General features: G+C 38.0%; 1 protein-coding gene across 3 annotated transcripts in view; it reads right to left on the bottom strand.

The window, feature by feature from the left end:
• The window catches only part of Nox4 (NADPH oxidase 4), a 157,105-nt gene that overhangs the window by 110,119 nt on the left and 34,905 nt on the right, over positions 1-12,081 (bottom strand). For all 3 annotated transcript variants that reach the window (XM_023707702.1, XM_023707701.1, XM_004647436.2), the window contains exon 5: positions 1,286-1,383. In XM_023707702.1, coding sequence (XP_023563470.1) covers positions 1,286-1,383 — 98 coding nt within the window. The remainder of the gene's footprint in view (positions 1-1,285; positions 1,384-12,081) is intronic.

Consider the following 12,081-nt stretch of genomic DNA (forward strand, 5'->3'; position numbering starts at 1 on the left):
AAAGAAAGAAAGAAAAAGAAAAAGAGAAAGAGAAAAAATATCAATTCTAAAAAGAGACAAGTGAAAGGAAAACAAAAGCAATGGGAAATGTACAGAGAAAGCAGGAACAAGTAACCCTAATGACTTGAGCAAAGAGAAGTGGCTACAGGGAGGGAGGGGACCTGAGACAGGAGGACCGGTGACCAAATCAGTACTGCTGAGCTGTCGGTATACTAAGGAATCAGATTTTTCTGTGATTCTCAATGCAAGGTGCACTCTGTTATACTGAATAAGTTTAATAAGATCATCTATGCCTATGCCTAACCCAGAGTCATTAAACTATAGTAACGTTGTTTGTTTTTCCGTACCAACAGAAGCAAGTTGTTTGTTCTTTATGTTTTGTGATTTGTTTCTCGTCTGTTATAACTTTGTTCTGTTTGGGGAGGGAGGTGAAGTTTATGTAAGATTACAGCAGTATGAATCTCAAGATGTCTGGTGACACGTATACATAAGAAAGAAAATGGGTCATATAGCATGGGGAGTAATCCCGTTGAGCTGCTGACAGGTAGCAGAAAAGGGCAGGGTCTGAATCACAGGAGTCACAGAGCAGGCGAGTTCTGCTGCTGTCTTAGCACAAAGAAAGGGCAGCCTGAAGACACAGGACAGATCCAAGCTCAGACCTGCTCACCAGGGTGCACGTGTGTAGGGCAGCCGCTCCCTGCACACACGATTTCATTTCACAAAAGGTTTCACATGGAAAAAGGCGCGCTTGAGTCAGATAATACCTGTGGAACAATTCAGCTCAAGGTCATCTATTTTCAAGATTTTTTTTTTTTTTTAAGGAACAATGAAAACAAAAAGAAAACTCACTAATTTTTTTAAGGCAAATCAGTTGATTACTCAGTACCCATAAATAAGCGGCCTGTTTCTTGGCCCCATTCTCTCAAGCACAGCATGTGAATTATTAAAGTATTTTTACCCTATAATGGCACTGTCGACACTTAGCTGAATGATAGGAATTAGACAAAAGCTGCCGGGAGTCAGGGGGTAGGTCTGAGTGGCAACCATCTGAATTTGCAGAACATAAAAAGTCGACATTTTGCAAACTCCCATTTTCAGCATGAGAGACTATGAAATAGTAATTACCTATATTTTCCATTGAAAGGGAATAAAACTCAACTTGACATCTGCATTTTAAAAGCACTCAGAACAAGCAGCAAGGTACGAATTTTCTGTGAAAATCACAGACCCTCATTAGTCAACGAATGACAAGTGAGGGGAAAATGGAAAGAAAGAGACCACCCACCTCATGTCGGTGTCTTGCCACATTCAGTTCAACAAAGTCTTCGCTGTAGTTCACTGAGAAGTTGAGCGCGTTCACCAGATGGGCAGCCACGTGCACGCCTATGGAATCAAATCGGGTACAAGCCAGTGGCATTTTCATATGTGCTCTATGACAAGAAATCAGTGCCCTTCCCTCAGTGATGAATACCTAGATTTTGACAGCTACATGAGCAAAAGAAAACAAACAAACAAAAAAGTAAAATGAAAAATGAGAGTTTAAAAACCGAAAAAGAAGAAAAAATGTTGGACATGGACAATAAAAGAAACTTCTAAAGGCTGGAATGAAAAAACCCTGGTAAGTGAAGGTAGAAAAGAACACCTCGTCCCTGTGTACATTCGCCTGCATTTTACAATAAGATGAATACACATTTACTTCGGTGGCTCTTGGGTAGCTCTTAGGGCTCCAATTTTGCTGCTTCTTGTACCCTTCGCTGCCAAAAAAATAAAATACAGGCCCACTAAAAAGCTTTTAACCACTTGAAAATTTTCATATTCCACACATAATATCCCAAACTCAATAGCAAAATTTTAGAAACTACTTTCTAAAAAATAAATTCAGAAACATTAACCTCCATTTGATAAATAACACACCAGAACTGGCAAAGTAAGTAGAGTATCCAACTAACCTAGAGCTAGCCCAAAAGAGAAAATGTCAAACTTGCTGCAGATTTCAAGACATACTCATGTTGACACAGCCAGGGAAGAAGAAAATGATCGCGAGGAGACTGAACAAGAAGGAACACACGACCTGGGCACCTGGCCCCATTAGGCCCTTTGCCAACTTTTCCTTTAGGTTAAATGAGGCCTGGATTAATAGCGCTTTAAATTGTGTCTCAGAGAACCACAGGTACCTGAAAAACCTGTGATCCTGATCACATTTTTCAACTGCTCAGTTTACTGATCTCTAAAACGATTGTGGCAGATATTAAAAGTCTTGAAAAAGTACCCTGTAATTGCTTAATAAAACATTACTAGTTACAGCAATATATGGAGCACCTGTCTCAAAAAAAGGCTGAGAAACTACAGAACTCAACAATCGCCTAAAACCTAGAACATGACCTACAAGGAGACCAAGTGATATGTTACGAAGACCAACCAAAGCAAAAAACAAATAATAAAAATCCTTTAAGCTTACTTAAAGGATTTAAAAAGAAAGTAAAATCAAAATAATGATGACCAAAGAATCCCATTAAAAGTAGATAAATTTAGGCTGGAGAGATTGTTGGGCTGGGGAGCTAGCTCAGTAGAATAAGTGCTTCCTTGGCAAGCACAAGGGCCTGAGTTCAATCCCCGGTTCCACCAATCAGTCAGTCAATCAATCAATCAATCAATATAGATAAATTCAAAACTTACTCTAAACTTGTAGTAATCAAGAGAGTTGGTCATGGTGAAAAAATATACAAAGAGCATAGTGAATAGAATAGAGGCCAAAACCAGAGGTACATGAATATAGTTAACTGATCTTTAACAAACGAGCAAAGACAGCATTTTCAATTAATGCCTTGGAGCAACTGGGCATTTACAAGCAAAGAAAATGAGTCTGGACACAGACTTCACATCTTTTATAAAAATCAACTAAAAACAAGTCGTAGACTTTACCATAAAATCCAAAGCTAAAAAACCTCTTAAGAATAACATGAAAAAAAGAACTAAATAACCTTGTGTTTGGTGATTACTTTCTTATTCACAATTTTCTGTTTCATTATTCACTTAAAAATTTAACCTATTAATATTATTTTGGTTGTGCATACTTACGGGGTACAACGTGATAACTGAATACAGGTTCAGAACATGCCACGACCAAATCAAGCTACTTAAATGCCCATCTCAATGAAATTTTTAAAAATCTTATTAATGCATATATATTTATATACATTTATAAGGTGTAGTATATTTCAAGATATAATACCATGTGTACTAATCAAGTGAATATTAGTATCACTTTATCAGTAGTTTTTGTTTGACGATTATATACTTTTCTGTTTACTCATAAAATATGTAGTAAGTGATTGAACACGATGGTCACGCACTACTCTAGAACACTGCCGCATGGACAGAACTATCTGCATGTTCATTATACAATCTGTACCCCCCATTCTTTTTCACCTTTAATAATCACTGTTTTACTGGAAAGAGCATGGGACGGTTGTCTTCCCGTATGTGCTGTATTTCACTTCTCAGCCGCCACTCCATTTTGCTGCGTACCACAAGTGCTTACGGCTGAACGTCCAGCTTGCCTGTACCCCACGTCGTCTTTACCCACTCATCTTCTGACAGACAGCCGCCTGACTTCCGCATTTCAGGCGTCGGGCAGTGTGCAGCAGCACACACAGGCACGAGTTCTTCTTTGACACATTTATATCATTTTCTTCTGATATATACTAAGATGCCAGATGGCTAAATCACATGGCAGGTCTATTCTTACTTTTTCAAGAATCTCCTTACAAGCCAGGTGTGGTGGCACATGCCTGCAATCCCAGCACTCAGGAGGCTGAAGCAGGAGGAGCGCTGGGAGTTCAAGACCAGCCTAGTTCAAGTTACTCAGTTCAAGTTACCAAAAGGCCAAAGAGCGGCACAGAGAGACCCTGTCTTAGAAAGACCAAAGCAAAAACACACACAAGGAATCTCCTTCCGTACAGTGATTGTGCTGATTTACACTTCCACCAAACTTCTATGACAGTGTCTTTTTCTCTACGTCTTCACCAGCATTTATTATTTTTGCCTTTGGGCAGTATTGATTCTAACTGGGATTAAGTGCTATCTCTGCATGGTTTTGATTTCCCTGTCCTGGATAGGCAACTGTATAGAACAGTGATGCCGAATATTTCAGACAGGAGTCCTCAAACTGCAACCGAAAACCCGTTTATTTTTCGCAAAATGCCAACACTGTGTATGAGGTTGAAGTTTATAAAAACAACTCATACTTTCACATCTTCTGTCTTAAATGAAAAGAAAAATACATGTTCCACAAGTTCGGTACCACAAAAATAAAAAATATTCACATTAATTTATTGATCATTTGAATTTCTTCTTTTGAGAAGTATCTATTTATTCATACGATATGCTAATTTTAAAATTGGAGGCAGGCTCGTAGACCACTGAGCTATCTCCCCATCCTAAAATGGACTTTTTTGTTATTGAGTTTTTAATTTATTCATACATTCCAGATATTAATTCCTTGTTAAAAGGATAGTTTAGGGCCGGGGAGATGACTCAGTAGAATAAGCGCTTGCCTGGCACGCACAAGCGCTTGAGTTCAATCCTCGGTTCCACCAAAAAAAAAAAATTAAAAAATAGAATCGTTTTAAGAACTTTTTTTCATTCTGTCATTTGTTTCTTCACTTTGTTAATTACTTCTTAGGGGCTTATACAAAAAGCAGATGCCTAAACTAGGATCTCGAAGTATTTCCCCCACATTCCCTTCTAATATTTTCACAGATTCAGCTCTTCCATTCAGGTCTTAAACCCAGTTTTAACGACCATTCCCTAAAAGTGGGAGATGGGTCAACTTTGCGTTTGCTGGGTGTGACTGCCCAGTATCCCTAGTATCATTTGTGCATGAGGCTCCTCTTCCTACAGCATGTTTCTGGTGCTTGTGTCAAGTATCACTTAGCGTTAGCTGCACAGGTCTTTCTGGATACTTATTCTGGTCTCTGGGTCTGTTTTTACACCCATTTTTCTGGTCTGATTATTACAACACAGTAGCATATTTTGAAGTCAGCTACTGTGAGGCCTCTAGCTTTGTTCTTTTGCTCAATATTTCTTTGCCATTGTTTGCTTTAGAAGCAAATGAGTACAACCTCTTTGCCCACTTAGAGTCTCTTAACCTTCCCTATGTGTCTTAGTTACTTTTTCTCTCATTATTAAAGCAAAACACCTGACACCCAAAGTCAAAGGGGTTTGATCTTGCAGTTTGTAGGGATCTCAGTCCATAACCAGCTAGCTCCATGGAGGAGAGCAGCTCCTGGCAGCCAGAATGTAGCAAACAAAAAAACAGGTGTGACATTTCTTCCTGTCTCTTACATTGTGCCCAGGCTCCAACCAATCAGTCGGCTGATCCAGCAGGCTCCTACACTTAATTCCAGCACCCTTAATCCTGCCATTGCACCACAAATCAATTACACCCTCCAGATTCAAAACAGTCCCATCTAAATCTGCATGAAGCTTTGGGGAGACATCTACACTCAAACCATAACATGCCACCCCTAGCTGCCCAAAGACTTACATACATTCCTTTATGCAAAAGGTATTTTAGTCTACCTCTAAGAGCTGCCAAAGTCTAACAGTTTCAGCATGACTAAAAAGTTCAAGTCCAAAGTCTCCGCTGAGATTGAAGGGAACTCTTAGCTGTGAGCACATGTTGAAATGAAGATGGTTAAACACTTCTCACATACAATGGCACACAACAAATATTACCATTTCAAAAGGTACAAATGGCGGATATAAAGGAATGAGACTAAAGCAACTGCAAAATCCAGCAGAGCAAACATTAAATCTGTAGTTCCACGTGAAGGATCCCCAGTCATCTGTGGCAAGTTATGAACTCAGAGCACTTGGGTGGCACCACTGCTGTGGCACTGCCTGACTGCCATAGTTCCCACAGCTTCTCCCTGAGATTTGCTCCACTCCCCGCTGCAGTCCTCCTCAGACCATCAACATCCATGGATTCCCCAAGATTCTGGGGTCTCTATTGCACCTTTAACATCTTACTCCTTCACACGGTGCCCTCTAAGGGGCACAGTGCCTGGACTCCCAGACCTTTTTCTGATCTAGGTGGGGGCCTTCTCTGATCCCACAACTCTTGCACAGTGCAGAGGCTTAAAACCAGCACCACATGGATCATGCCAAGGTTGGCCACCAGCTGCAACAGTATCCAGATGTCCTTCTGTCTTGGCTATAATAGTTCAATGCCTATGAACCAAATCCTGAGGAACAACTTCCCTAAACTGCCACCATTCTGGAACATGGTGCTCTGGGGCACTCACCTAAAAGCAGACCTTTACCTTCACATCTCTGAGGCTGCAAAGCATGGAGTTCTGCCACATCTTGTGATGCCCTAAGGCCATCTTTTCTGTTCTCCTGTTTCTCAGCAAACAATATCTCTGCTCAATCTTTGCCATCCACAGCTTTACCAGAGCTTCCTTTCTGGTCAAACTCACAACTTTTTAAATCTTTCTTCTGGATTCTTTGATCTTGATTCTGAACAAAATTCTGGCAATAGACTCCAGCAGCAGCCATACTATCACCTCAACATTTGACTGCCTTGAAACATCTTCTGCCAAATTAATCCAGCACACTTAATCTTAATCCCAAGTACAGTCTCTGGAAACAAGCAAGATGCAGACAAACTTTCTGTCAAGATACAACACACATTGTCTGGAGCCCAACAGCCAATGCAGTCTTTCTTCCCAGAAGAAACCTCCTGGGCCTATCCTTTACTAGCAGGATTTCTATCAGTCTTCTCTGGTCTTTGAGCTCTGACCATAATCTCCTATCAAGTACCACCTAAGGCATTCCAGCTCAACTTTCCAGCCAGCATCTCTGAACCTTTCCTGACTCTTCCCTTCTCATAAGCCACTTCCAAAGACTCTGGAACAATATGGCCATGTAATAGCATGGCAACAACCCCACTTCTGGTACCAAAATCTATCTTGGTTACTTTTCCCTTATTGTAGAAATAAAAGACCTGACACCCAAAGTGAATGGGGGAAAGGTTTCTTTAGTTCAGTTTGTAGAGATTTCAGTCCATAATCAGCTAGCTCCAAGAGAGGATGGCTTTACAGAGGAGACCAATTTATGGTGATCAGAAGGTAATAAAACATACAAGAGAAGGGCTACAGTCTCTTTTTGCCTCTTATAGTGTATCCAGGCTACCAGGATTACGCAGTGCTAAACCAATTAGTGTACTGATCCACCAATCACACACACTTAGTGCTAGCACCTTTAACGCTACCATTGTACCATGAATCATTTACGCACTCTAGATTTAGCTGCCTCAAAAAAAAGTCACCTAAAACTGCATGAGGTTTAGGCAAAACCTCTAGACATAAACAATAACACTATGACTTTCAGGATTTTGGTTTCTAATTCTCTTAAGATTGTCTGGTAGTTTTGTGAGAATTGAATTAAATCTGCACATTCCTGATGACACTTTAGATAAAGCACAAAAGTCATGATCCTTCCATTAAAGAAATAACTGGCAAGCTGAGCTTCATTACAATTTTAGAAGTCTGCTCTGTGTAAGATGCTGAGAAGTAAGTCACATACTCTCAAAGAATTTCTAAAACAATTTTGTTAAAGGACAGTTGTCTAAGATACAAGGAAGAATACTTACAACTCAACAAGAAAAAAAAATTTCAATAAAAGATGACTCAAAGATTTTTTTTCCATATTTAGGACAGGGTCTACAGGGCCTACAGGGTCCCACTATGTAGATCAGACTCGCAGTGATTCTCCTGTTTTAAGCCTCCCACCTGCTGAGATTACAGGTGCATGCCACCACACCCAGTCTCAATTGCTGTCTCGTCTCAGAGTGCCCCACAGGCGGGGCCAGCATGGCACACAGGGGATCAAACCCCAACCACTGCATTCTGTCTGAGCAGGCACTTTAGTCTGCTGAGCTATCAGGCTGGCCCTCAAAGATTTTGAGAGACATCTTACCAAAGGAAATACAGAGATGGCAAATAAGATATAATAACGCTTCACATCATATATCATAAGGGAAATGTGATTAAAATAAAAATGTAATACTGTTGCATATTATTACAATGGCTAAACTACAGAACGCTGACAAGGTGAATTGCTGGGAAGGATTTGGAAAAACAAAAACTTTCATTCATTTATTGTGGGAATACAACTATTACAAGATCTGTAAACAAATGGAGTTGGCAGATGTCTACAGATTGTTCCCCAAAACATCAGAGTAGCATTTTTCTCACCAGTACATAGGACAGTGTCCAAATTAGACTACATACTACTTCACAAGATATATTTAAGGAAATGTAGAGGAACTGAGATCATTCCTTGTACACTGTCTGACCACAGCACAATGAAAGTAGAAAGCAACAACAAAAGAAATCACAAAAACCACACAAATGCATGGAAATTAAACAACACATTACTGATCAACAAATGGGTCACAGAGGAAATTAAACATCAAATTACACAGTACATACAGTTAAAAGATAATTCTGATATAACAAATTGAAACTTATATGATACAATAAAAGCAGTCCTAAGTGGAAAATTTACAGCAATAAACACATCAAGAAAACAGAACAATCTCAAACAACTTCATATTGAACATTAAAGTACTAGAAAAAGAAAAAATAAACATAAAGTTTATATGATGAAGGAAATTATAAAAAGGGGAGAAATTAATGCAACTGAGCCTAAAAAAATGCAAAGAATCAATGAATCAAAAAGTTGGTTCTTTGAAAGTATTAATAAATTGATAAATCATTAAAAGTTGTTTTAATGATTTATGAATCCAACCACATCAAAAATAAGAAAGATAGAACACAAATTCAAGCAGCTAGGAATAAAAAGGAGGAAATCACAACATATTCTGCAGAAATTCAGAGGATCATCAATACCTACTGAATATTCTAATAAAATGAAAAACAGAAGATATGGGCAAATCCCTAGACACAATCAAATATAAAAATTCTAAGTAGCCTGAGATCAGCCAAAGAAATTGAAAATGTAATTAAAACTTTACTGATGGATTCACCATTGAATTCTACCTGAAATTTAGAGAGGAACTAATGCCACAAATGCTGAAAATCTTTAAAGAAATTGAAAGGAAAGCAATACTTCTTAATCACTTCTGAAAGCAAGTAGTACTCTGATTACAAAACCAGAGAAAAACATAACCAAAAAAGCAAACTACAGACCAATCTCCATAATGAATATAGATGCAAAACTCCTCAGTAAGACACTGGCAACAGAAAGCAGCAAATCATCAAGAAGATTATATATCATTATCAATTTGGATTCATCCCAAAGATGCAGGGATGGTTCAACATAAGCAAATCAATGAAACACACTATATTAATAGAACCAAAGACAAAAATCACATGATCATCTCAACAGATTCTTTAAAAGCATGTGACAAAGCCCACACCTACGCATTATAAAAAAAAAAAAGCCTTACAGAAAATTGGAAAGGAGGGTATTTATCTTGATCTGATAAAGCCATCTGTTACAAACCAACAGCTACCATCACACGCAATTATCAAAAGCTGAAAGCTTTCATTCTAAAATCAGGAACAAAACAAGGATGTTCATTAGAACCTCTACTGTTCAATATAGTTTAGGAAACATTAGGCAGAGCAATCAGACAAGAAAAATAGAAGGAGTAAGAATAGAAAGGAAAAAATTAAGGAAACCATATCTTTACAACAGCATCCAAAAAAAATGAACTATTTGGAAATCAATTTCATGAAGGAAGTAAAAAATCTATACATTGAAAACTGCTGGGACCAGGGAGATGGCTCAGTAGAATAAGAGCTTCCCTGGCAAGCACAAGGGCTTGAGTTCAATCCCCGGTTTTGGAAAAAAAAAAAAAAAAGAAAGAAAGAAAAGGAAAAGAAAACTCCAGTACTCTGAAAAAGATCAAGAAGGACATAGAAAATAGATACTCCTTCCTCATGGATAGGAAAAACCAACATACTGAAAAAGGCCCTACTCTCAAAACTTCTGTACAAATTTAATTCAATCTCAATCAAATACCATTAGCATACCTCACAGATCTAGAAAAAATATTCCTAAAATTCATTTGGAAACAAAAGTGACCTAGAATAATAAAAACAATTCTGGAAAACAAAAGCGAGTCAGGAAGCATTGCAAGCCAGACCTGAAATTATACTACAAAGCTATTATTATAAAATCGGTATGGTACTGGCAAAATAAAAATAAAACCAACCCTGAGGATCAGTGGAATTTCAGACACACTCAGCAATCTTGTCTTTGGCAAAGGGCCCAGACACATGCGCTTGAAGGAAGATATCATCTTTATTAAATATTTCTGGTGAAACTGGCTTTCCACGTGCCAGAAACTAAAACTAGATCCATCACTACCATCATGTACTAAACTAAAGTCAAAATGAATCCAAGATGTAAATTTTAAAACAGAAACACTAAATTTACTGGAGGCAAAAGTAGGTAGAAATCATGAAGACAAATGGGTAGGTAGAGAGTTCCTAAACAAAAACCAAACTCCACAGAAAATACTTCAAATAATCAACAACTTGAATCTCATCTTTTAAAAAGGTTTTTTCGCATGAGAAGAAATCACCAACAGAGTGAAAAGAAAATCTACAGATTGGGAAAAAACTTTAGCTAGCCGTCCTTCAGACAAAGGACTTCTATCTAGAACATTATAGAATTTTATTTAAAAAATCAGGACTCCCAAAATTCAAAGACCCAATCCAAAAAATGGGTACCTGGGATGAATATACACTTCTCAGATGAAGAAATACAAAAGGCAAATGAATATATGAAAAAGTATTCAACATCATTGCTCACTGGAAAAAAGGCAAAATAAAACAACACTGAGGTTCCACCTTACCCCAGAAAGAATGTCTATCATCAAGAATCAACCACTGATACACGTGAGAGGACTGTGGGGTTTTGTGCTAGTACTTCTCTGGGCAATGTCCCATGCCTATGTCCTGCACTCTGAAAAACTACTGTGAATACAACACTGCGCAGCATGTTGATTATTGTTACTACCCTACTAGCCTGTTTTGAAACTCTATTTTGTTTATATTTTCTTTTTAAAATTAAAAATATTTCAGGCTCTTTGAAAAATAGTTTTGTGGGTCTTATAATATTTATTATACTCTTATCACACAATCTAGCAATCCTTTGAACTTACCCAAAAGAATTAAAAACCTATATCCACATAAAAACACACAGAGAGATGTTTATAGTAGCTTTATTCATAATTAGCAAAAACTGGGCATAATCAAGATTTTCTTCAGTGATGAGTGGGTAAAGTGTGGCAGAGCCAAACAATGGAATATTATTCAATATTAAAAGAGTTGAGTAATAAATCCATAAGAAAACATGGGAAGCAGTGCACAAAGGTGGTTTACAGGCCAGGAAGATGGCTCAGTAGAATGAGCACTTCCCTGGCAAGCTCAAGGGCCTGAGTTCAATCTCCAGTTCTACCAAAATAAATGAATAAATAAATAAATAAATAAATAAATAAATAAATAAATAAAAGGTGGTTTACAACAGTAAAAAGTGCTATGCATGACACTGTACCTAGGGGTATATGTTATTAAGCATTTGCCCAGACCCACCAATGGATAGCACCGAGTGAACCCTAATGTAGAATATGGACCTCACGAATAAGTAACATGCCAATGTTAAAATTCACTGTTTTAACAAACTATACCTCTTCGATGGAGATATCGATGATGAGAGAGGCTATGTATGTACGGATAAGGGGGTACAGGGAGAATAAGAGAAACCTCTTTCTTTTCAATTTTGATGTTAACCTATACCTGCTGTAAAAACAATCCCTGATTTTTAAAACAATTTTAATTTGTTTTATAAAAAAGACCAAAGTAAACAGAAAGTTGGAAGTAGATTGACTGAGAACAAGGACCAGGCTGCAAAGAAGCAAAATGAGGGTTATTTTGGTGTGGTTTAGCTATGGTTCTGTCATAGTACTTTATTTATATAACACTGTCTGTCATAGCACTTAATTTACATAAATATGTCTGTTCCTGGCAGATGGAATCCAAA

Source organism: Octodon degus, unplaced genomic scaffold, assembly GCF_000260255.1.
Source record: "Octodon degus isolate 3935 unplaced genomic scaffold, OctDeg1.0 scaffold00306, whole genome shotgun sequence".
Classification (NCBI taxonomy): Eukaryota; Metazoa; Chordata; class Mammalia; order Rodentia; family Octodontidae; genus Octodon; species Octodon degus.